At 36.5% G+C, this 26099-nt stretch overlaps 1 protein-coding gene across 2 annotated transcripts in view; it reads left to right on the top strand.

Annotated features, from left to right (window-relative positions):
* Positions 1-21198, top strand: part of NALF1 (NALCN channel auxiliary factor 1) — a 34010-nt gene extending 12812 nt beyond the window's left edge. The window contains exons 2-3 of one of the 2 annotated variants that reach the window (XM_058548465.1): positions 17243-17288; positions 19016-21198. In XM_058548465.1, the coding sequence (XP_058404448.1) occupies positions 17243-17288; positions 19016-19305 (336 nt within the window). In that variant the 3' untranslated portion in view covers positions 19306-21198. The remainder of the gene's footprint in view (positions 1-17242; positions 17289-19015) is intronic. The other variant, XR_009221230.1, reaches the window with a different exon arrangement.
* Positions 21199-26099: the final 4901 nt, after the last annotated feature.

Raw genomic sequence — 26099 nt, 5'->3', positions numbered from 1 at the left:
ATTGTTGGCAGAGTTCAGTTCCTTATCATTGTAGGACCAAGATTCCTGTTTTCTTGCTGGCTGTCCACCAAGGATCATTCCCACCTTTAGAAGCCACACTCACTCCTTGGCTTGTGTTTCTCTTTCTCCACATTCAAAGTCAGCAACTGTGGAGCAAGTTCTTCACCCATCACATCTCTCTTACCCAGGATTCGGCCTCTCTCTTCCCTTTTTAAGAGTTTATGTGATTAGATTAGTCTCCCTTGGATAACCCAGGATAATCTCTCTATTTTCATGTTGGCTGACAGGCAACCTGAATTCCATCCGCATCCTAAATTCCTTTTTGCCATTACAAGATATTTACAGGTTCTAGGGATTAGGATGTAGACATTTTTGGGGGGGGCATCATTTTGCCTACCACGTCTATTATGTACCAGGCATCGTGCTAGATGCTGGTAATAGAAAAGGGATTAATAGATGTGGTTCATAATTTAAGAAACACGTGTTCATCTGCAGAAGTAAACAAACAAAATAAATGCTAGATTGGAGACATTCCATTTGAAGTATTAACAAAGTATAGAAGAGGAAGGGAACAATTCACTCTATCTCTGTAACTTTTCTTGGATGTAAGTATGGAGAGTGTTATCATCATAAATTTCCAGATGTGAAAAGGGAATATGGAGAAACTATGTTTCCCCAAGTTTAAGTGAGTTATTTCCCAAGCAAAAATAAAATCCATGATGAAGATTAATTCATAGCTTCCAGGCTACCTTACTGTGTGTATATGTCACGGCCACTACTATTATAACTACTGCCAGCATTATTACTGACTACTAATTGTGAGTGCTTAGTATGCCTAAGACATTCAACCAAACACTTAAGGCACACCATCTCATTAAATCCTCCCGATGTCTCTGTGAGGAGAGTATGTGTGTTGGTGAGGATTCTTCCAAGTGGTGGAAACCTAACTAAAACTCACTTAAGCAAAAAGACAATTCATTGGTTCATGCAATGGAAAAGTCCAGAGATAAACATCAGGGTATATTATTCATTAGATAGATAGATAGATGATAGAGATAAAAATAGATATGTTGACATATAGGGATATATTAATTATAGATATCCATGGGGAGATTAGACATACATATGGAATACTTCTCTCTAGTTCTAGCTCTGACTCTAGCTTCAGCTCTCTTTCTCCCCATCTCTGAGCTCTGTTTTTCTCCTTGTTAGTTGATTTCATCAGCAGCCACAGATTTGTAACCTCTCAATTTAGAAACTGCAGCAGGAAGAGATCACCTCATTCCCAATAATTTTCACAAAAGTCCTGCCTTGGAGTCGCATAGTGTTGGCTTAAGTCTCATGCCCACGTTTGAGCTATTGCTGTAGGAAGGGGGACGGAATGCCCTGGTCAATCGGGTTAATCAGGGGCTCTCCTGCACGTGGAGGGGCTAGGTCAGCCCCACCTGCACCACATCCATCCAGTGGAGGAGGATTAGTCCCCACAATATTCTCACAGCAGCCTCATCTGAAACGCTGGGCTTACTGTGTGTGTACTGCCAACCATATTAAAGAAAAGATGCATCCTTTGGTCAAATATCTTAAAAACCCACATCCTTTCTGAAAAGTAGTATTTATTGTTGTAATTATACTAGAATTGTATGCTTAATTATTTTAAAATATTTAGTAAGTGCACAGAAGCAAAAAGAAGATAAGAAAAACCATAATCTACCACCAAGAAGAGAAGGATATTTTATACCATGAATACTGCTTCGAATTATTAAATATGCTTCTATAACATAATTTAATGTTTGCATAACAATACAGTATATGATTATAATGTAAATTACTTAAGTGCGTTACTAATTATAGGACTTTTTTCATTTTCATTTTTTGCGATATACAAAATGCTACTATGAACGTATATGCATTCTTATTTCTATGCACTTCTGATTTATTTCCTTACACTTATTGAATTAGACTTGGTGTGTAAAAGGGCACGCAACAGCTTTAGGCTTTTGATATTCATTGCTCAAATCTCAGAAAGTTGATGACAAGATAGATTCTTCCCTGCAGTATATTATACTGCTCGTTTCTCACTCTTTTGTGAACATAGGGTATTATCATGAGTATTTTTCAATGTTATAAGCAAAATATTACACATCATTATTTTTTCAATTCTTTAAATACTAGTATTTGAATTTTTTTACATTGGTCCTTTTTATCTTTTATATTGCCTCAATGCATGTCTAATTCTTAATTTAATTCATAATCTCTTCTTTCTTCCTTTATTTCTCTCTCTCTTTCTTTCTGTTATCACCCATGCACATTTTCCTTTTCCTGCGTCTTTGTTTCTTGTAGGAAGCATGGAATTTCTAAAAATGCTGTTTTGCTCAGCATTCTTAGAAATTCTTTTGCTCAGAATAGAATGGTTGATGTTCAAATACTGTAAACATCAAGTGGAGGGGACCCAAGGAGCCCAGCATCTCAACACACTAGTTTATATTATGTTACCTCTAGGAAACACATACCTCAAAAGCTTATTTTTATTATCTTCAGATTTTCTCAATTTAATAGGTCTTCCTAAATTTATGTATATGTATTTAATGTAATCAGCAGAAAGACAGTAGATATCTAAACTACTGAAAGAATGACAGTTTTTGTCACTAGAAAGGATATATATTCTATTCTCTCAAATAAAAGTTGTAACTTAGTGTTAAACCCTATTATGTTTTCTAAAAAAAGAGAATAATTTCCTGGCATTGTAACTCTATCATTTAAACTCATTCTTTGACTAATTAGCAATCATTACCAGACTACTTTGCATTGTGTTAAAACTTGAGTCCTGTTTCTTCAGTGGCAGGTGTGACCCAATAACCCCAGCAGGCAACAATTGGAAAGGAAAACAGAAATAATTCAAGGTGCCATTGGATGAAATGAATCAAATTATACTGCTCTACCTGGCATTGTAACTAGGGAAATAAACAATTAATATGCTGCTGTCTGAGACATTCCCTTTGGCAACTGACATGCCAGAATCTCACTCAGTGGAATATATGCGTGACTATGAGATACAACTTTATTTTTAATGGAATATGCATTCTAATGAGTGACATCTTCTTCAAATGGACATATACTCCACCCTTTCAAACCCTTACCTGCCTGCCATCAATGTCACTGCTTCCAATGTCTTTGTAATTCCTTTTTGAAAATTGTTATATTACTTTTTTCTTATTTGAATGTCCTACTTTAAATGTTGACACTAATGGAAGTCAATTCAATTCAGGTCTGACAAATAAAGGTAGCCAATAGTTCTAGCTAATATTCTTTTTTTTAAAATTTAATATTGACTCCAAAATATTGAGACAGATTTTCTTATCTGGTCCACAAACTGTTCCAATATATTTGCTTTTCTTTAGAGTCAGAGTATTACCAATTTAAGTTTTGGCATTTGTTTTGAGTAAAAACATTTTGATTAAAATCACAACTGTTTTTGTTCACATTTAATGTTTCAAAAACTGGTGCATCAAATTAGGAAAACAATTTTCCCCTAACTCATTGAAAATAAAGCATATTTTTGAAGTCAGGGTCTATTTATGAGGTGTTTACATGCCTTGAAGCCATTAACATATGTCTATGTATGCATGAGTGTACACAGAATTTGGAATAGTTTTGTATGTATTCTGTGATTACAGAAAAAGTCTGGTTTTCCTTTCAGAAAGAAAAGCAGGAAATGTTGTTCGTACTTTAAATACGTTGATCAAAGTATTAACAAAACTGTCTCTTCAATTATGACTCATGGTTGGAGATACTGAAGCCATAGAATTATTTATATAGTTTCCTGTTTTCAAGGATATTTCTTTTGCAGAGTCATAGTTACCAAGGATTTCCAAATTAGAAAAAGACTGTGGGATATATACTAAACCATAACACTAATTTACAATATGTGAGCCCCATTATGCCATTTCACAGAGAAAAATAACAAAAATAAATAGAAATAGAACATATAGGTAATGTTCTTAACCACGACCATACAATTTTCTTCATGTGGCTTCTTGGGCAACGATGCTGAACTAGCTAGTGCTCAACATGAAGTCACAGAAACATCCATGAGAGGGATCCAATTTTTTCACATCTTCCTGTAATGTAGATTCATATGATACACTTAAACAAGTGTCTCTGAATTCTTGAAATGCACTTCGTGAAATTCCTTAAACACTTTCTATCTGTGAGAGCAATCCAAGCAGAAAAGTGAAAGCATCTTGCAGCAATGATTGATTCATAGCAATGGAAGAGAAGTTGAGATCTTTATTCCTTCCTCAGGTGACTCTTTTAAGCTCCACTTGGAGTTCCTGGTACTTGGTAGCTTATCAGAATAAGAAAGAGGAACACGAGTCTTTCTGTCCCAACAGTACCCACTGCCTTGCACCCTGAATTGTTCTCATGCTTTGTGCAGATGCAAACAGCTGCACAGTAGGGCCCTGATTTCTCCGCGAATCAATGTGGTTTTCAATCCCCACCATCCTATAACATCTTCATCAAGGCAACCACCACAGGATTCTTTAGGGATGGGTGGAAAATTAAATATTATATTTGATGAGAATGTAGTTTCTTTGTCTATTAACTTTTTTTTCTATTTTCTTAGAATAAATTTTTCATAACTAAAAAATCGCGGGCCGGCCCCGTGGCTTAGCACTTAAGTGCGTGCTCTCCGCTACTGGCGGCCCGGGTTCGGATCCCTGGCGCACACAACGCACCGCTTCTCCAGCCATGCTGAGGCCGTGTCCCACATACAGCAACTAGAAGGATGTGCAACTATGACATACAACTATCTACTGGGGCTTTGGGGAAAAAAAGGAGGAGGATTGGCAATAGATGTTAGCTCAGAGCCAGTCTTCCTCAGCAAAAAGAGGAGGATTAGCATGGATGTTAGCTCAGGGTTGATCTTCCTCACACACACAAAAAAAATAAATAAATAGAAACCAAGATCTGAGTGATAGCTAAGCTAAGCAAATAAATTAAAAAAAATCGCTATAACCATTTTGGGGAAAATAATGTGAAATGTGATATTTAACAGCATGTGTTAAGTTTCTGTTTAGGCTATATTCTCTCTGGCTGCAGACAATCCTTGTTCTTCTAGTAAAACCCAGCAAAACTTTAGGACCCATTGTGGAAGAAATTCTCTGCTTAGCTTCAAGACATTTCAAATGCCCAATTTATTCCTCAACTTAGCTTATGGCCTTAATGAATGAGTGAATTCTCTGTAGAATGTCTCAGCCATTTTAATGTGAGACTTTGTTTTCATTTCACTTAGTATCATTTTCAGCTTTTAGAGCAATCTATATTCCATATAATGTGCAGTTAGCTTTCAGCTCTGAAAGTTCTTTACATAACCACATATTTGTATGGCCCATTCTTCAGAGTCTGTGTCAATTTTCTTCCTGATGTATGTGCTTATATTTTACTTTTAGGTTACGTCTATGTGCTTTGTCATTGAATATACTCAATTCATGGAAACATTCTCTTACAACTCAAAGTATTATTGCGGTATTCCTTGGTTCCTTCCCCTCATCAAACAAATACTTATTGTTCTTTTAGAGACAAGCAGCTTGGTAGGTGTTTAGAGTACCAGGATGGAGTGGAGGAGTGGTCCTTACTCTCAACAATGTCAGCTAGAAGAAAAGTTATATAATACTGTTAATGTTAGTTAGACGTAAGAGTGATGCTAGCCTTTAATCATCATATAGATCTGATATACCTACCTCTACTCCCCTCAAAAAAAACTGATCTATTTCAAGTGTATACCTTAAGTACTTAAAATTTGCCCTTGCTTAAAAAAGATACTATAAAAACTATAAAAATATAGACATTCATAAGTCTAATTCTTTCTGCAGATGGTCGCTATGATTTAGACTTTTTTTCTAGATTTCTTAGCTTGACCTATCATTTTATATTGTTTTATCAGCCCAATTATAAAATAACCCTAGAAAATTAGCAAATTCTCTAGTGATCACTTATTTTATTATTTGTACCTTGAAAAAAAAGTAGGCACAATTTGGATACCAGTACTGATTTTGTATTTTTTGTAGGTTACTTCTAAATAGATTCTAGGTTATATTCACGTGAAATCGCTATTGCAGCAATGTAAAATGAAGAGATCTTAAAGATGAAACACTAATTTCAAAAACTATTTTCTGCAACTCTAAGGAATTACATGCTCGCAACAGACATCTGAGCCAACTGGTTATCCCCATTCCTACGTATGCAATGGTGGTGTTTGCCCACAAAAACCAGGATCTACTTTCTAAAGACATTGAATGAGCTACTGAGATGGATGTAAGGAAGGATCTTATTAATGACTTTTGGGAGTGGTGGAAAGGAGCCACAATTTGTCCACTTCATCCTCATTCACTCACTCTAAGGAGAATTCTGCCTCTTGGAGAGACTTGACAATTGAAGGAAACAAGAGGTAAAAATCTTATATGGATGGACCAGGATCCACCCAATATAAGCTTTTGGGAGAAAACAAAACAAAACAAGAATACAAAGGTGAAACTGGGGGAAAGGATTGATTATCAAAGCAATGCTTGAAGGAATTTCTCCAAAGTAGAAGAAAACCATAGTTTCAGATTGAAAGGGCTCAGCAGAATAAACTATAAAGAAACCACATGTACACATATCATCCCGAAATTTTAGAATAAAACACATATATGGAATATCCAAAGAGTTTCATAGAGGATAACAAAGCTAAACCCTCAATGAAATGAGAAGGATGTTAATATCAGTGTGGTAGGCAGGATTTTGGCTTCCATGATCTTCTTTCCTGATATTATGCCTTTGAATACTCTACATTACAAGGCAAAAAGAACTTTGTATATGGAATTAAGATTTCTAATCTACTGACCTTAAATTAGGGAAATTATCCTGGATTATCCAGGTGAGCCCAATGTAATCACAGAAGAGACGGCTAGAAAGATGAGGCAGAAGGAGAGATCATAGAAATGGAAGGCCTGGAAAGGAGATAACTCATTGTTGCTAGATTTTAAGATGGAGAAAGGGACCATGAGTCAGAGACCACAGGTAGCCTCCAGAAGCTGAGAATCTCCACTCAACAGCCATCAAGAAAACAGGGATCTCAGTACTATAACCATGTGAAACTGAATTCTGCTAACCTCCTGAATCAGCCTGGATAATCAAGGCCAACACCTTGATTTCAGCCTCGTGAAACCCAGAGTAGAGAGACCAAACTAACCCAGGCTTCTGACCTACAAAACTGTGAGATGATAAATGCATGCGATTTTAAGCCACTATGTTTCTGACCAATTTTTACAAGACCAATAGAAAACAAATACAGATTTTGTTACTAGAAGTGAAGTGCTGCTGTAACAAATACCTAAAAATGTGGAAGCGACTTTGGAACCAGGCAGTGGTGGAAGTTGGAAGACTTTTGAGGAACGTGATAGAAAAAGCCCAGATTGCCTTGAACAAGATGTTCGTAGAATTGTGGGCATTAAAGACTGCCAGTGAGGGCTCAGAAAGGAATGAGGAAAGTGTCAATGGAAATTGGAAACATGTTATATGGTATCAGAAAGCTTAGCAGAATTGTGTCCTGCAGTTATAGGAAAGGCAGATTGTAAGCGATGAAGTTGGCTCTATAGCTGAAGAGATTTCCCAGCAAAGTGCTTAAGGTGTAACCTGGTTTTTTCTTGCTGCTTACAGTAAAATGCAAAAAGAGAGAGATAAATCGAGAGAAGAACTGTTAAACAATAATAATCCAGGATTTGATGATTTGGGAAAATCTTAGTCTTCCAAGATGGCAAAAGATAAAAAATTTGCTATCAGAAAAGCACACTCTAGAGAAAACAAAATAAAACAGAACAGAACTGAGGGTGTGGCTGTACAATCATTGCTAATACCTTGGAAAGTTTGATAGGTCAGAGTATTAAGTCACATAAATGACTCTTTGGGGAGATTAAATTTGTGACTCATAGATCCCCTCAGCCACCGAGAAGTAGCCAAAAATTGAGAAGGGATTATCTAGGAAAGATCTGCGGAGGAGCTTCTTGTCTAATGAAGTGAATCCTTGTGACATAGAAAACAATCTCACTAAGTTATTGAGAATTTTATATCAGCAAAAACATTGCCAGCTTGGCCTGAAAGAGACAGAGGCAGGATGAAATGAAGACTGTTGGACTCCCAAAATTCTACTGGCAGGAAACATGCTAATGAAATTACTCAGTTGCAAATACATGCTACTTTTCATTAAAAAAGAAAGGATAAGTCAGAGGGCAGAGCTCTGAGCCCAGAGGGTGGAGCTGAGAACCACAGAGGATTATTCTTAGGCCTGGAAACCAAGTGGAGTTTGTGCAGCTGGACTTCAAAATTGATTTGGACTGATGACCCCTATTGTCTTCCATTTTCTCCCTTTTTGAAGCAGAATGTCTCTATTAGGTATGCCTGTCTCACCATTGTTATGTTGGGAGCAGATAACTTGCTTTCTAGTTTCACAGAGAGGAAATTTGTCCCAGGATGGATTATGCCCAGAGTCATATCCATACCTAATTTAGGTGATTTAGATAATGAGATTTGGAGATTTTGAACTGATGAGATTTAGAGATTTCTGCACTTTGAGTTGATGCTGTATTGGGTGGAGACTCTTGGAACCTTGGGGTAGGGTGAATGTGTTTTGCATGTGGCGTGGATGTGAATTTTGGGGGGCCAGAAAGTGCAGTGTGGTAGACTCAATAATCCCTCCACCCCAAAAAAGATGCTCATGACCTAATTCCCAGAACCTGTAAATGCATTGCATGGCAAAAGGGATTTTACAGATATGATTAAGGTTATGGACCTTGAGATGGGGAGATTATCCTGGATTATCCGAGTGAGCTCATTCTAATCACATGAACCCTGAAAAGCACAGAAGAAGGGCAGAGAGTCAGTCAGAGAATCACAATATAAGAGGCATTAAAGATGAGGCAGAAGGAGAGGTCAGAGAGATGAGAAGAATGAGAATGACTCCACGTGCCATTGCTGGCTTTGAAGATGGAGAAAGGGGCCATGAGCCAAGAAGTGGGGAGGGACAGCCTCTAGAAGCTGAAAGCTACCCAGCCAACAGCGTGCAAGGAAATCATGACCCCAGTCCTATAAGCACAGAGAAACAAATTCTGTCAACAAACTGAATGGGTTTAGAAATGAATTCTTCCCTAAAGGCTCTGGCAAAACTCAGTTCTGCCAACATCTTGATTTTGGCCTTGTGAACACAAAGTAGAGAAACCAGTCAACCCTACTGGACTTCTCACCTACAGCACTGTGAATAAATAAATGAGTGCTGTTTTAAACTGTTAAATTTGTGGTAATTAGTTACAACATTGATAGGAAACGAATACGATCGGAATCTTCACCCCAACACTGGACACAATGACGGGATGAAGTAATGTCTCCAAAGTTACTAGAATAAAAAGATTGTGAATGTAGGCTCCTACACCCAGGCAAGTTATATTTCAAATAGGAGAATGAAGTTTGTTTAAATTAAATATGTACATACTTGGGGCCGGCCCCGTGGCTTAGTGGTTGGGTGTGCGCGCTCCGCTGCTGGCGGCCCAGGTTCGGATCCCGGGCACGCACTGATGCGCTGCTTCTCTGGCCATGCTGAGGCCACGTCCCACGTGCAGCAACTGAAAGGATGTGCTGTGACATACGGCTGTCTACTGGGGCTTTGGGGGAAAAATAAATAAATAAAATTAAAAAAAAATAGATAAGTAAAAGTCCTAAGGAGAAAACAATGGTTTAAAGAGAAAATATTAAAAAAAAAAAAAATGTACATACTTGAAAGTTTACCTTCCACATAGCCCATCTGAAAAATTAAAGTTTTACTCTAGCAGAAAAAAAGAGTAATCCAAGAAAGAGGACACAACAGACTCTCAATGTTGGTGGTAGAGTGAAAATAAATCATGAAATAATATCTGTACCACAAAAATAAACTCTTCATATTAGAACATTGAATTTGGTGTGATTATGAAACTGGATGTGTTAGTGATATAGGGATGAAGGTATAATCTTTTTTCTGATTATATGAAAAATGAAAGACTACCACAACCTCAGAAAAAAATGTGCAAGAGAATCATGAACCAAATAGAAAACTATCTAAAATTTTCATGATTTTTATGAATTGATAAAGTATAAAAAGTGATCATCTGTTTTGCATAATGTTTAAAATACTTTGAATAATATTCCTGTAATGAAATGGAATTAAATGAACTCTAAAGATTTTTTTTTTACTTTCAATTTTCAAAATTAACATACAGAACAAAAACACATAGGAAAATGTAACTGTAGTTTTAGAACAGAAGCAATGGCTGGCCAAATTTGGGGATGAATGGGGTAAGAGAGAACTATAGGGACATGAATGTACTCAGCTTTCTCAGGTGAGAATAATTAGATATGATTTAAAACCACTGGATTAAGAAATAGATGTATGAATATGCTGTTTAGAGTTATAAAGATAATCACTCCCAATGTAAAAACAAACCAACAAAAAGCAAAACAGAAACCATTAAAAAATTGGATTGGATTATGGCCCCTCTAACGACCTTGTCTTTACTTGATTAAGTCTCTTAAGACCTATTTCCAAATAAGGTCACCTTCTGAGGTGCTAGGACTAAGGTCTTTAACGTATCTCTTGGAGGGGACTCGATTCAACCTTTAACACACAGAAAATGAAATATGAGACCTAACAAAATATACTTTACATGAAAGAAGGAAAATGGAGTTTAAAAGGCAGAATAATAGCACGTATTTGAGAAAAGTTACAAGGGTAATTTCAGACAACATCTGCTTTCAATAAAATTCAAGGCATATAGACCCTTTAAAACAACAGGAGAAGAGTGAAAAGGGAATTTGGCTGGGAAGCAGGCAAACATAACTTTGGATTTAGATTGAAAAAAGAAAATATTGCAGGCAACAAAAAAAATTTTGCAGATATGTTATACATGTATAGTATCAACCTCTAGAGATAGGAATAAGTAAAGGGGAGGACAAGCTTGAAGAATGCAGTGGCAAAGTTCAAGGTGGAGACCAAAACATAAAAATAGTGACAGGGAATGTGATACATTGAGAACATATGAAACTGAAGAAACAGTCAAAGAAATAATAGAAAAAATCTTTCCTGAGCTTACGGACACTCTTGTTGGTAGATTAAAGTAGTTCTCCCCATTCTGGCAAAATTAAGGAAATTAGATTAAATCCCAAACATTCTTGAATTTTGAGAATGAAGGAAGTATCCCACAAGCTTCAAGAAAGAAAATATCATATTTTACCAGGAAGAAAAACACTGACATCACGTTTCTCTTTCAAAAGGAGTGGACCAATATGCACAGCTATGTCTGTTACAGGGGAATCTTTCTGTGGTGTGGCTGGTTGGACTGGCATTGATGAGCAAAACAAGCCAAGCAGATTTGCTTCCCCAGGAGGGTGTCATTGGAACCCAGCAGTCCCTGCCCGTCTCTGATGGCAGTGATCTGAGAGGAAAGCTCAGAAATCATCTATGTCCCTATGCATGAAAAGGCAGCCAAGACTTGCCTGCCGAGGGGGAGAGAAATGAGGAAGGTGTGCAGCAGGAACAGAGATGCCAGTGCTGTATCTCCACCCTATTCTGATGGGCACACAATCTCGCATTTTGTTCTTCACGTTGCCCAGCATGCTCTCGGCCTTCCATTTCATGAAATAGGCATGAATTTTTCTAATATTCCTCCCACCACCTGTTCTTGGTTTTTTGTTAGTTTGTTTGTTTTTGCCTAAATTAGCTCCAGTGGGTTTCTCTTAACTGCAACCAAATAATCCTTGAATAAAATAGGTATAAAACAATATGGAAATATTATTAATAATTACTGGGAGGTAAGATATAAAATGAGAGTAATTTGACAATAAATGAGTGTAAAACATTGATTGTAGCCAAAAAATGATGCAGGACAAGGAGTTGAAGGAAGTAAAATTTTGTTAATTTCCTCATCAATGATCCTGATAATTAGACAAGTTTTGTTCAAGTGTGTATGTGATTTTTTAAAAGATAAATTCTAGTAGAATTAATAATAGCATGCATTTAACAAATTATTAAAAAATATACATTTAAATATACTCACACAGCAAATCATAAAAAACAAAGGGAACAATAAAGAAACATTTTTAAATGTTTGGAAATGTTATTATATGATGATGACAGCAAGACCAAGCATTACAGATCTGACAATAAATGTAAATTGATTAACCTCTCCTTTTCAATCATTGTAAAGCTCTTAGATGTAGAACACAGCACAGAGAAAAGTATAAAGAGACCAAGAAAAATTAAAACAATGGACAAAGATATATCAGAAAATGTGCTAATATGTATAGAGATTACATTAACACTAAACAAAATATATTCAAAACCACAACAGGAACAAAATGAACAAAATGTCACCAAAAGAAACAAAAATTTGTATTTTAAAAATAAGAACAAAGAGTGTCATGTTTTCTTGATTAATTGTAAAAGTCCAGTGAATAATGTGAAGATTTATGAATTTTCTGTACCTACCAACATAGTAGCCAAATATATAAAGCAAAATCATTAGAAATAGTTGTAGAAGATATATTTTTCAGTTGATGACATTCTAAATAGGAAAATATATATACATATAAAGACAGCATTGTTAACCAATGTTAGCCAAAAATAATAATATAATAATTTTATATACTACAAAGAAATGACACAAAGAAAACAATTGGGGAAAATCAACTTTTTAAAGACAATATTCTTGAACTTAATGTAAATAAAACTTGAAATTATTGAAAAAAAGTATTTTTGAAAGTATAACAAACAATTGAAATTAAAAGGAAATAAAGCAATAAAACACTCTTTTAAGTCATTTAGATAAAAAAGAAAATATAAATTGTAATTATGAAATATGTAAAATCGCTATATGAAAACATAAGAAAGTTGGCTAAAGCTATTCTCAGATGGAAATTTAGAGCAATAATGTTTTACTTATTAAGGAAAAAATAAATTTAGATGAGTAAAGTGTCATTCAATTCAGTATAGTTAGAAGGAGAATAATAAGAGAAAATTAAACAAAAGATGAAGAAGGAATTAACATAATTGAAGAAATCAATGCTTTAGCAAACAGAATAAGTATTATCTTCAAAAGCTGTATCTTTGACAGTGAAAATAAAAATGGAAAAAAGAAGCTTGCAAGTTTTGTCAAGGACAAAAAAGATGAAATAGAAATAAAATATTAACAATGAAGAAGAGGATATAGAAAAATTGTCTTAAAATGAGACAATATTATGTATAACTCTACATTAATAAATGTAAAACTCTCAATAAAAGAAGCTGTTTTTAGAGAACTATGAATAATCAAAATTGACAAATTAATAGCCATGAACGAAACTATAAAATTATACAAATTACCTTAAAGAAAGAAATTATATCCAGAAAGTTTTATAAATTCTAAGCCATGTAAATTGTTCTAGAGAGTTTCCAAAACTTTATAACTATATATAATATACATGTATATTATATTTATATTACATATATAATCTCACTTGGTAATATACATGCAAAATTTAAAATAAATACTACCAAATCAAATAAAGAACAACAATGTAAAATACAATCTTACATAGTAAATATAATTTTATATACGAAATTTGTAAATTATATGCACACAGTGTGGTGTATATATGTGCATCTGTATTAATAAAAACAGTTGGGAAAACAAATTCCAGCAGTTTCTTCTTTTTTCTTTTTTCAACCCAACAAAGTCAGGTTTTGGGTGATTTTCCCACTTCTTTTTACTTTACTATTTTCTAAACTTTTGTATTCAGAAAAATATTGTAAAGTATATTGCTAGTTCAAATATTTGAAAAATTAGTCTCATATTTCTAGACTTAAAGATGGTAAATTACTGAGACAATTATATTTAAATAATATCATGTGTTTATTTTAAGGATTTCCTTAGAATATTTGATTTTCCTGTGCTTAGGTAATATTTATAATGACTGTACTAGAATAATTGTTTTGAGCTATGAAAAATAACATTTTTATGTGAGTGGCTTAAACTAACTGAAAACAGAAAAGGAATTTGAATTAGATATTCTTTAAAGCCCTTCCTAATAATAAATTCTAATTCTACTATTTATCCCAACTTATAATAGGAATAATTAGTATTATGTGAGATTTTACTATCTGCCAGGCACTGTTCCAAACAGTTTATGTGTATTATTTAATTCTCAAAAAAACTCCATGACGTTGGTACTATAAGAATAATAATTGCTATTATTATTATTATTCAATGTCAAATAGCAGGCAATGATTCATCAGAAATTGCAAATAGAACATTCTGTAAGCAAAATGTATCAGAAAAGCATTTCATTAACAGAAAACTTGCTTTTTACCTTTCCTAACCCCAATCACACATATATTTGTTCTATGAGATTATTGTTTGAGAAATTATTTCATTTGGAAATATGTTCTTATAGTTCTTTGAATGATGAGAAGGAGTTAACTGCCTAAGGTAGGCTTCCCCAGGAGGCGGGTCTGTGTGCAGGTGGTTTATTGAGAAGGACTCTCGGTACACCTGTGAGGGCATCCAGGCACTAGGATTCGGCAGAGGGAAAATATGTGGAGCAGAGCTGGCCCTTCACAGATGCCCTGATTACCGGAGGCGGCTGCCCAGGGGCTAAGAAACCTTAAGCAAGAGTGCTCTCTTCAGCCACGGTGAGACTCTGAGGCAGGATCCACCTGCAGGCGGCATGACCAGCTGGAGGAATGAGTCAGAGGTCAGTACAGAGCAGAATGAGGTAGAGAAAAGCACAGTAACCTTTTCTAGGCAGACTCCACAGAAGAATAATTGTTTTTAGGTAGAAATCTAAAAAGATAGAAGAATGGACAAGGAGACAACAACCAAAATCTCTTAGAAACTGTAAAGAAAATTGATGCATGCTAAAAGATTTACTGAAACCTAGAAAAATGAATGCTAAAGCAGCAGAGAAGAAACAAAGAATCAACCTGATTTACGTCCAAGACCCTCTGCAGACTCCGGAATTGAGAGCATAAAGTGCTCTGCTCTCAATAAGGAATTCAGAGCAACAAAATAGGAGGACTGGGTGGAAATCTGTCTAAGAAGCAGTCAGCGCTCCATAGCCCATTCGCCCCTCTCCAACCTAGCAATTTCCTCCCCACACCCCAGGGATAATTGTTGGCATATTTCTTTGTGGGAGGGGGAGTATTTTTTGGAGATGGTTGGAGAAAGTTGTTGAACTGGGTCACACCATGAGGAGTTAAGGTTGGGGGACCAGAACGGAGATTAAATGAATGTACGCGCACCGAAGATTGAGACGCCCCCATCCCTAGCCCCTTCTCTCATGTTGCTCTGAGAAAACTGGCTGCCAGCCTTTACCCTCCTGGACAGATGTATTGGATATTTTCTGGGAAATCTGATCAACCTAAAGGGAAGAATTTTAAGTTTCTCCATCTAAACAGTTCAGGCAGGTCATCCTACAGTGCAGCTCACAGCCCACAACCCTCCTTAGGTGCCCAGATTCCAATACTTTTTAATACCGGTAGGCATTCAAAAATGTGCAGGCTTCCCACATAAAAAACAAGAGACAAAAAAAGAAGAAAAAACTGACTTGGAGAAAACAGAGCCTAGGCAGGGAGGAAATAAAACACGACACAGAAAAGTGCTGCAAATATCTCAGAGTGAAAAAAGAATATAGTGCAACTATGAAATGAGAACAGTCACTTCAAAAGAACCCCACCATTCAGAGGCCATAAAAGAGTTCTTGGAAATTAAAATGTGATAGGAAAAAAAGAGGGAAAAATTCAATAAAATTATTACGTGATAAAGCTCACCAAATCCTCCAGAAAGCAGAGCAAAGGGATGAAGCGGTATAAAATAGGAGAGGTGAGATAAGAAAATTAGAGGACAGATCCCAGAGGTCCAGCAACTAAATATGGGAGTAATGCTGAAATAAATCTGAAGGATAAGAATTTCCAAACTAGAATTCCATACTCAGCCAAACAATTGATTAAATATGAGGTAGAGTAAACGCATTGTCAGGCATGTAGCATCTTGGAAATTTACTCCTTTGAGCTCTTCCTTATGAAGATACTAGATGCTGTGGTCCAGCAAGATGAGAAAGGAAGCAGAGGATACAGAAAATGGGAAATGCACAGCAGAGAGGCCGCAAGCATCCCCAAGAGGATGGTCCATTGGGGTTTTCAGGCTGGTAGTTAGGCATTAGGCATAAAAGCAACCAGTCCAGATGGTAAAAGACTCTAGGAGATGTTTCTTCAGGAAGTTAAAACTGAGAGAACTCCTGATTCAACTGAAACAACTGGCAAAGTATTTGGGAATGAATTAGTAAGTACATAGAAAACAATAAGATAATTATTAGCTCTAGGAAAAACAGCAGTACAGGAATGGAAAATACAGTTTACTACATGTCTGAGTGAAGAATTGTTTTTACAACAAGCTAATAAAGGGAACGCTGAGTATTGAACTTACAACCATGGAGGAGTGGGGGGGTGCATGTGAGCTGGAGAAGGAGAAGAATGAGTGTTTTACCTTCACATGTCCTAGGGGGAAGTCGATAGACAATGATAAAAAATGAAAAATCGAGAAAAGCATAAAACAGATTATTTACAGAAATGGTGCTAAAGACAGAAGAGCTAAAAGAGGTTTAAGTGTTTGCTTCAGAGAAGGAAAAATTTGGGATGCTGCAGGTGGAGGAATTTTTTTTTGTTTTGTAAAATATCTTGTGGAATTATATGATTGTTAATATACATGCATGTATAACTCTGAATAAGAACTCTTATTAAAGAGATAGACACGGGAAAAAGAGAGAGTATTAATTTTGTCAGTCAAAAAGAAGAGTACATTTACTGACCTGAATGAACTGCCTTATTCTTTGTGAAATGACTTTAGTTATAAATCAGCAAGCTAGCTTCTGAGCAAATTTGGAAGAGCTTCTTATTCAGACAACATTGTTAAACATATTCTAACTATTAGCATTCTAAAATGTTGATATAAATGACCTTTAGACATCTATTCTTATAATCTTAACCATAAACTCTCTTCGTTGTAGAGTATAATTTTGGAAAACATATACTTCAATAAGTGATTAGTCTTCCAGAGAGGTATCTTTTATGAAAAAAGAAAATATCATACAATATAAATGTCAGAGCTACAGACCTCATTAATTCAGTTTTTTTTCATATTCTACCTAGGCGAAGGTGAAGTTTACCTTTGAATGCCTAAGAAGAAATGAATATTGTAAGCATCATTATAAGGATATCTTGGTCATTTCTTTAAAAGAAACTGAAGATTGCAGTGTATATATATTATTTAATACATTCTTTTTTATTAAACAGATATTTATTGAGTTTGTTCATGTAATAAGTGCTTGTTAAGTATCTATTTTGTTCAGGCTTTCTGGTACACATTGGGAACGCAAAGCTGAAAATATATAGTTCTTGCTTTTAAGGTGACAGATGGGTAAGGAAATTGACATGAAAATGAGCAATTGTGATTAAAAGAAAAAATAATAATTGCTCTATTGAAATTACACAAGTTACACAAAATGCAGCAGCAGCCCAGAAGTGTGAGTATAGATAGGCTTCACACAGGGAATTTCATGTGCGCTGAACTTGAAGGATAAGTGGGAGTTAGGTCTATGAGGTGATGGAGAAAATTCCAGGAAGAAAAAGCAGCATGGGCAGTGGTACAGAGATGGGTGAAAGTATCACATATTCTGGGAAGAGCCAGTCGTTCAGGATGGCTGGAGCACTGAGCAATGGGTCTGGAGAGGGAGGAAAGCATATTTTAGATTTTATTATTTAGGTGGAGGCATGAGACACTATTAATAGCTATTATTATTAACAGTAGCCACATTTTTCAAGTTATTTCTCTGTGCTAGACACTGTGCCTAGCATTTTACATACAAAATTGTATTTAATCTTTACTCCATCCTCATTTTTAAGTTTTTAAAGCTTGAGAGTAACATAATAAAATTTGTGTAGAAACTTTATTTTAACACTCTTGAGAAAATATTTCAGTCAAGTAAAAAAAAGATGGCTTATGCAACTATATAAAAACATTGTATGTAATATAACAAGAAACAAGGTTGGAAAGATTATAGATAGCCAGATGTTTTCTTCTTTTCACCACTTTGAAAGTTTCCCACATATCCATTTATCAATTTTAAAATAAGAACAATGTGTATTTTTAGAGGAAGAAGGGAGAAAGAGAAGAGATTCTGTGAGAAGGGAAGAGTAAGAAAAGAGAATAAAAGTGAGAGAGAGAGAGACAGCTGGTCACTGAAAGGCACTTCTGGAAGGTATCGTGGAAGAGAGAAGACCAAGAACAGAGAGACTCCTGCAATGGTCCAGGCAAAAGATGTTAAAGGCTTCCATTTAGGTAGTCATCAATAGAATAGCCAATGGAAACTAAGAGAAAAAGGTAGGAACTAAATCAAAAGGAAATAGTTATGCCCACTCACCAAGAAAGGAAGATATAAGACATGGTAAGGTTTACCAGAGGAAGTGATTTATAAACATGGTTCCTATAGCTATGATGTTATGATTCGTTGGTTTTTTCACTTAACATAACTAGTTAATGTTACTCTATGCATTGCATTAATTAATCACATTCCTGTTAAAGAAAAAGGATGGTTGAATGTCCTTGGTCACCAAGTTGATCCAGAACCTCAGGTTCTGATTTCAACCTAATGAAATCTTTCATTCTGTATTCATCACAACCCAGAACTTCCATGGTCTGACCACCAGGAATATAAAAAGAACACAGCGAGGAACTTTTAAGTCCTGGTTTGAGAGCATGGTTGACTATTGATCCAGATTGCATTGACTTGACTTTGCTTTAGAAAACGTTGAGTTGCTTGTAAGAACTTGTGGCTCAGAGTGTTAAACTTTCAGCCTCACTGGGCTAGGAGCGCTTCCTGCAGGTCTGCTCTCCTTTTGACGTCCCCTTTCTTCACCCTGCAGGGCTCTACGAAACCTTTCTAACCAATGATGAACCAGAATGCTGTGATGTCAGGAGAGAGGAGCAATCAAGCAGCCCATCCAAAGGGACGGTGGAAAAAAGTGGCTCCTGTCACAGGACGTCGCTCCCAGTTTCATCAGCAACAAGACTGTGCAACAGCAGACTCAAACTGTGTGTTCTTGTACTGATTCTCTTACATACAGTTCTCACAGCCTCGGCAGCACAGAACACGACGGCGCTGAGCTTCGGAGGCATCAACACGCTGGAAGAAAGCTCGACCAACGAGGAGTAAGGGAAGGACAGCGTCCCCAGAGCCGCAGCTGGCCCACCACGACAACGCAGCTGCTGTCAGATGCGACAGAGACGGGGTGCCTTTACCCTCCAGTCACTTCTTGCAAGGCCTTTAGGGTAAAATTTAAAAAGATGGGCCTGAATCCCAACAAGGACACAAACACAGCTTTTTATTGACTAAAAGGCTGTCGAGTGACTTAAATTTCTCACACCATTTTATACACTGTGTTTTAATGTTTGGAGGTTTTATTTGCTTTCGTTTTGATTTGGGTTTATTTGTTTGTTTATTTTTTGCACTTGTTAATACAGGATTTATTTTGGGGGATGGTTTCTCAGAGGTAAACTAAGTCTTTTCACTGTCTCTCTCTCTATATATATATTTCTAGTCATTGTGTGTGTTCATCAGATAGTTCTGTCTCTACGTCCTGTCAGTTTCTATTAGAGGAATGATTGCTATGACCTCACGGTATAGCAAAAAACAACAAAAAAATCATAAAAAAGAAAAAAGACAAAAAAAAGAAAACAACAGAAAATAAAAACAAAAAAATTCCCTAACTCTCCTCCTCCCCACGGAACCGACGCCCTCCCGGCCCGTCCTCCCTGGCCCTCTTCTCTCCCCTCAGCAGACAACATCGCTTGCTTCTGTCCGTGTAGCCACAGTGAGTGGGCGTGCACGCTCTGGGGGGCCTCTGAGCCGCTGTTGCACAAACCCGCAACGGAGCAGAACAAGGGGGGTCCTTTTTAGCTGAACAAGTGCTCTCCATAGTAGATGGAATCAGACAGTTAACACATTTTTATGTCGAAAACAAAATGAAAGCAAAGAAAACTACCAGGAGCTATGTTGCTCCAGCTCCCGTTCCCCCAGGCCCAGTCCTTTCTCTCTGGTCGGGTGGCTCGGAGCGCCGCCTAGCGTCGGGATGTGAAGAGGTAGCAAGCCCTTCCTGGGGGACTGCAGTGGGCTTTCGTTGCAATTTCAGTTCTGTTGCAGTAATTTAGGAGCACATTTTGGCCATTGGAATGGGAACAAAGAGACTGAGGACACAAATCTGGATTTCTTTTGCCTCCTTTATTGTTGTGGAGGAGATCGTAGAGATGCTGAAACACCTGCCCTATACAGAATATATACAATTTTACCCCAGTATTTCCCCAACATATGGTTTAAAATTATTCCAGGTATAAAGTGTATGCAATTCTGCATTATCACACAAGAGGAACTTCTTTAAAGAAAATAGATTAGCCATTTTCATTCAAGTGCAAAAACTTTATCACTCTAACATGCTCTAGATAGTTGAAGAAAAGAGGAGAAATCTGATCGCTCCGTTTGTATGTTTTCTTTTTGTGGAAACATTTCACCTGCTGAGTGTCTATGAATTTGCTTTCTAAAAAAGGCTTTTATGAGTTTACAGTAGAATCAGTGGAAGGAAGAGTTAATAAGGGCTGTTTTTAAAAAAAACAAACAACAAAATGAATAATTAAAAAAAAACACTTTACATTCCTTCCTATTCTCTAACTACACTTGGGAAGTGCACTTCAGATATGTTTGATGTGTAGCTGAGAGATGAAGGAAAACCATAGAAAAGGTCCTCTTAGCGAACAAAATTTAGTTATTAACTTTATAGCTATGAAATTCCCCCAGGCATTTGTTTTTGTTCAAACAAACTTTAATCTCTGCATCATACTTAACCCTGCGACATGCGTACAGTATGCATATTTTGTTTTGAATAAAAAAATGTTTTGTTCCAGTCTGTTAAGAATATTCAAAAAATAATAAAGGTATTGCTTAATAAAATTGCTAGAATTGTTTAGCAGTACATGCACAAATATTTTACTAGATTCTTTGTTTTAATAGTGTTTTGTTGAGACTGAAAATCCTAAAATGGTCTGCGCAAATACAAAAAACACCAAAAATGCAAAAATCTCCAGTTTTTGTTCTTTTTTTAAAATTGTTTTTTTCATGCAAATGCAAACACACATTCACACATGCACACACACACACAGTAGTTTTAATTTATGGAAATATGGTGCTATTTTGGGGGACATGAGTGGGTGGGGAGTGGCTGGGGGGGCTTTAAATTGTTGCAATTGTTAAACACTGGTAGAAATGAGCATTTTTAAAGCCTAACTAGTGGTGGAATATAGCGGAATTGGGGGGAGGAGAGAAGTAAGGGGCATTGATTCGAGGGTGAGGGGTGGGTGATGACTCAAGTGGAAGAACGTAGTAGGTGAGCTCTTCTTCAACTGACCTCTCCCCAACTTGAAGAGAAACGTCCAGGAAAAAGCTTGTTAACGACCTTTGTCTGCCTCTGCTGTGCAAAGGCCACTCCACTGTCCTTTTCTTCAATGTTGCTCCTGCTGCTGTTCATGCCAGAGGCCTTTCCATTCTTTCAGGAAAATGACACATCAACACGGATGCAAGTTCCAGCCGCTCTGACTGGTATGCTAAGAAGTTACCATTTCTAGACAATGGGCAAAATGATGAAAAACAGTATCCCTCAACAAACAGGGTTTCATTTTCTCTTAATATCTTTTGCAACTGGTTTAAGTTCTTTTCCAGTCTAAGAAATTGGAAGGTTCCACCCACCCATGTTTTTAGCTCTAGTTTGAGGAGGATGGCAGCTGAAAGAGAGAAAACAAAAACCACCACTACTTTACCTGAGAGGTCAGCCCTCCAAAAGGCAATTTCAAGAGTTGGGAGAAACAACGCAATCTTAACTGTAAATAGGAAACTAGATGAGGAAGGGATGGTAAAGAGGGAAGGGGAATGAGTTCTTTCTCTCCAACAAGTCAGCCGGGATTGGAATAGTCTGTAATCTCAGTGGGATTTTTTTTGCCATATACATTTATTCTTATTATATGAGAATGATCTCAGTGCCTAGTATTTATTATCATGTTACCACTTCCTATGATATTTCCACTGACACAGTGAACTAAAGCAGCTTTTCCTGGGATCCACTAATGGATCCAGATAGGCAACGACTCCTTCGCAAAGCCAAGAAAGAACCACTGAAGACACAAATCTCACTACACTCGCTGATCCTTTGTGGCAGTTTTATTACTCGATCAACATGCTCGGTGTTGTGCACATATTAACTCTGACAGAAAAAATTCGAGCCCTGCACCTTGGTAGTCGTCACCTCATTCCATTTTTCTTGCAGTATATATCCATTCCATACTGGATGGTGAATTACGAGGTTAAAACAATTATTTCTGAAAGCAAGTTGAAAACCAAGAAAATAATATTTTTTCCACAAACGTATGGACTAGATTTCTCCATGATTACTACCGTCTTTTTTCTGCTGTAGAGAAATTCCAGCTTATGGAATATATTGATTCTGCAAAAGCAAATGTCAAATAATGTAAGTGGAATTATGTTATTCCTTATTGCATTGACATTTGGTAATAAACTATTTTGACTTTTCTTTCATTAAAAAGATAGTATTGAGGGCCGGCCCTGTGGTGTAACAGTTAAGTGTGCACGCTCCACTGCGGTGGCCCGGGTTCGGATCCCGGGCGAGCACCGATGCACCACTTGTCAAGCCATGCTGTGGCAGTGTCCTAGATAAAGTGGAGGAAGATGGGCATGGATATTAGCCCAGGGCAAGTCTTCCTCAGCAAAAAGAGGAGGATTGGCAGATAGCTCAGGGCTGATCTTCCTCACACACACAGAAAAAATTAAATTAAATTAAATAAAAAAAAATAAAATAAAAAGATAGTATTGTTCCCCTCTCCCACAAATAGTAACTGAAAGTCATTCTTTCAAACGACATTATTACAAAAAAAGGAATTTGGTTTCTGACTTATGAATTGGTACCATTAACTAGTAGAACCTGTAGTCACTCTAATAAAAGAAGGCAGGCAGTCAGAGAGGGAAAAAAGGCAGATGAAAAGAAAGATAGAAGGAAGAAAGGAAGATAAAAATGGGTTTTTATATGAATGAATAAGAACATCATTTTTGCCAGGAAAAAAAAATAAATGAAAGATATAGCTGGGTTTCAGATCCATGTGCCAAATATCTGAATTCTAGATGACATTTGGTATCTGGACAACATTAAAACATTGATCAGTCTGAGGTGCTGGTTTTTTCTTTTCTATGTAATAATTAAATTTACAGTGTTCTTGCTACTGGAAGCATTCAGTCAACAGTCAACACAGAAATTAAATGTGCCTCTTCTTTATACTAGAACTGCAGACAGGTATTTGATTATATACACATGCATATGTATATATAAGGAGAAAGGGTTATACATCTGTGGCATATCTTTATAGTGATATACAGCTATTTAATATATGTGTATATACATTGCTTACAAGTAAAACTTTAACCACAAAATTATTCAGTCCGTTACAACACACACACAACATTATGATGAATGATTCCTATATTTTTGCTAAAGTTTGAGCAGCATGCTCATTCAAAAACCATATCTACTTTCATGTGGAAAACAGACTCTTAAACTGTCTCCATCAACGAAGGAATAAGAATTTTTAAATAACCAGAATCTTCTCCATCTTCCAGGCATTAATGACGTTTAGAAAAAAATGTATACGACATGTAAGTATTGAGTGATACTGAATAATGAGCCTTTAACTGAAAGGAAGGAAAAAAACTGAGTGGAGCATAAAGCAATATCTCCACAACATTTATAAGAACTATTAAGCTGCTTCCAATTCTAGAAATTCTCCAAATAATGATAAAATGTATAGATAATCCTCTCGGCCTTGGAATAAAACTTCAGGCATGAAGCAAAATATGAAATACATTCTTTGCTCTTGAGATACTTCAGAGCTGTGTTTACCTCACACAAAACATTCAGATTAAAGTTAAAAATAACAAGCCACGGGGCTATTTTATCCAAGGTCACACAGGTAGGTAGTGGAAAGATGGAACTCAAACCACATCTGATTACAAATTCCAAACACTGGCTCTGGAGCACAGTAAGATCACTAGGTCTCAAGCATACTTTGGGAGCATCATTTATTTTCTCTAAATTCTAAGATACGTATAAAATCACTAAGTTTCAAACAAAAAAAATGAGGAACTATAAAAAGAGCTATCCAATGTCACAGGACATGTTTGCCCACATTGCATTTTGCTCCACTCCTTTGCTGCTCCTCTCTCGAAATTTTGGAAGAAAAGGAGAAGGAGGTTGGTGGGAACATCTTGATGAAACACCTAGCTAAGAAGTGGTGGTGTTATGGGGCTTCAAATTTCTTTTTTACTGTAGATAAGAGGTACAGGATCCTGGGGGCAAAGCCACGGTTTGAGTACCAGCTGTGATACCTCTTAGCATGTGGCCCAGGGAGGCCAATGATATATTTGAACATGACATCTCATGAAGTGAAAACACCTCATGGGACTACCTAAGGCTTAAATGAGATGAATAATATCAATGTGCCTAGACACAATAGGGAACAGTTAGTTGTAATCATTACTCATTCACAAAGTGAAACTGTATCTGCCTCCTTGTGGGGACTGCTCCTGGCATCTTTCAGAGCTGCCGGATTGCACTGGGTTCTCTCTTCATAACGTATTTTCAGAAACACTTCACATCTTTCATCTAGGAAACTCACCATCGATGAACTTTGAACACATTTTGAAAAAGTTTACCTATATTATAGAATTAAAGCGAGCTCTGATGACTTCAGAAGTAGACAGCTTTTGTTTCCTTATATGTCTCCACCCAAAAAAGTGCTGATGAAAAGCAAAAATTAAAGAGGCCCATAGGAATTGAGAGGTGGTTCCATATACAAGTGTGAATTGATCTAAAATGGTAGTGGAAATAATGACGCAACCTCAAAGTGGTTTGTTTTTTGTTTGTTTTTGCTGAGGAAGATTCACCCTGAGCTAACATCTGTTGTCAATCTTCCTTTTTTTGTATGTGACCCACCACCACAGCATGGCAGTGACAGACGAGTGGTGTAGGTCTGCACCTGGGAACCAAACCAGGGCTGACAAAGCAGAACATGCCAAACTTAACCACGTGGCCATCAGGGCTGGACCTCAAAGTGGTTTTTAAAGTACTTGTGGATTTAAAAAAATAAATAAATCTTTGGTGCCACTGGATTCCATAAGCAAAAACACCACAGTAAATTTAAACTCATTCAGCATGAATATGTCTAAACTGAATTGATATCTCTTTTGTCTTAAATTAATACTATAATTTCCATGAAATGAAATCATAGTGAAAAAAATGAGGAAGCCTGAGAAGTTTGTGCTCAAGTCTAAGTAAGTGGAGGGCTCTTATTAACCTCATTTTACTACTTGTTATCTCTCTTCTCATTCCATCCACCTCTCACCCACCAAATAGATATTTTAATTCTTTTGCATATATTTCACCCACTCCATATTTCTGACTATAACATCTTCAAATGCTTTCACATTTACACTTTAGTTAAAAGCCAGCCTATGGGCATTGATCTATGGGTCTAGGCTGTTGATCTATGGATATAGAAGCAGTGACTGTTTCTCCTAAAATTTCCAACTCACTGCAGCAATGGCTGCTTCAAGATTCCAGCTGTCTGAGCGCGAGCTGACTAGAAGTCATTTGTTTTGGAAAGCAAATTTCAGCTCATGTCCATTTCTCATTGACTATTTCACTGCAAAATAGGTAATATAATAGGAAGTGAACATTAAAACAAAAGTTAAAGTTCTATGTGGACGTTAGAAAAAGTCTAAAATGAGGGTTTTCTTCTTTTACTTTTTCTCTTTATTTTTCTTCCTTTTCCTCCATATGACTTTTATTCCCATATCATGATAAGCATCTTAATGTTTGCACTGAAACAATGTACCACATT

This window comes from Diceros bicornis, chromosome 9 (genome assembly GCF_020826845.1).
Source record: "Diceros bicornis minor isolate mBicDic1 chromosome 9, mDicBic1.mat.cur, whole genome shotgun sequence".
In the NCBI taxonomy this organism is placed as follows: domain Eukaryota; kingdom Metazoa; phylum Chordata; class Mammalia; order Perissodactyla; family Rhinocerotidae; genus Diceros; species Diceros bicornis.
The sequence above is the reverse complement of the archived record's forward strand: the minus strand, read 5'-3'. Positions and strand labels throughout refer to the sequence as shown.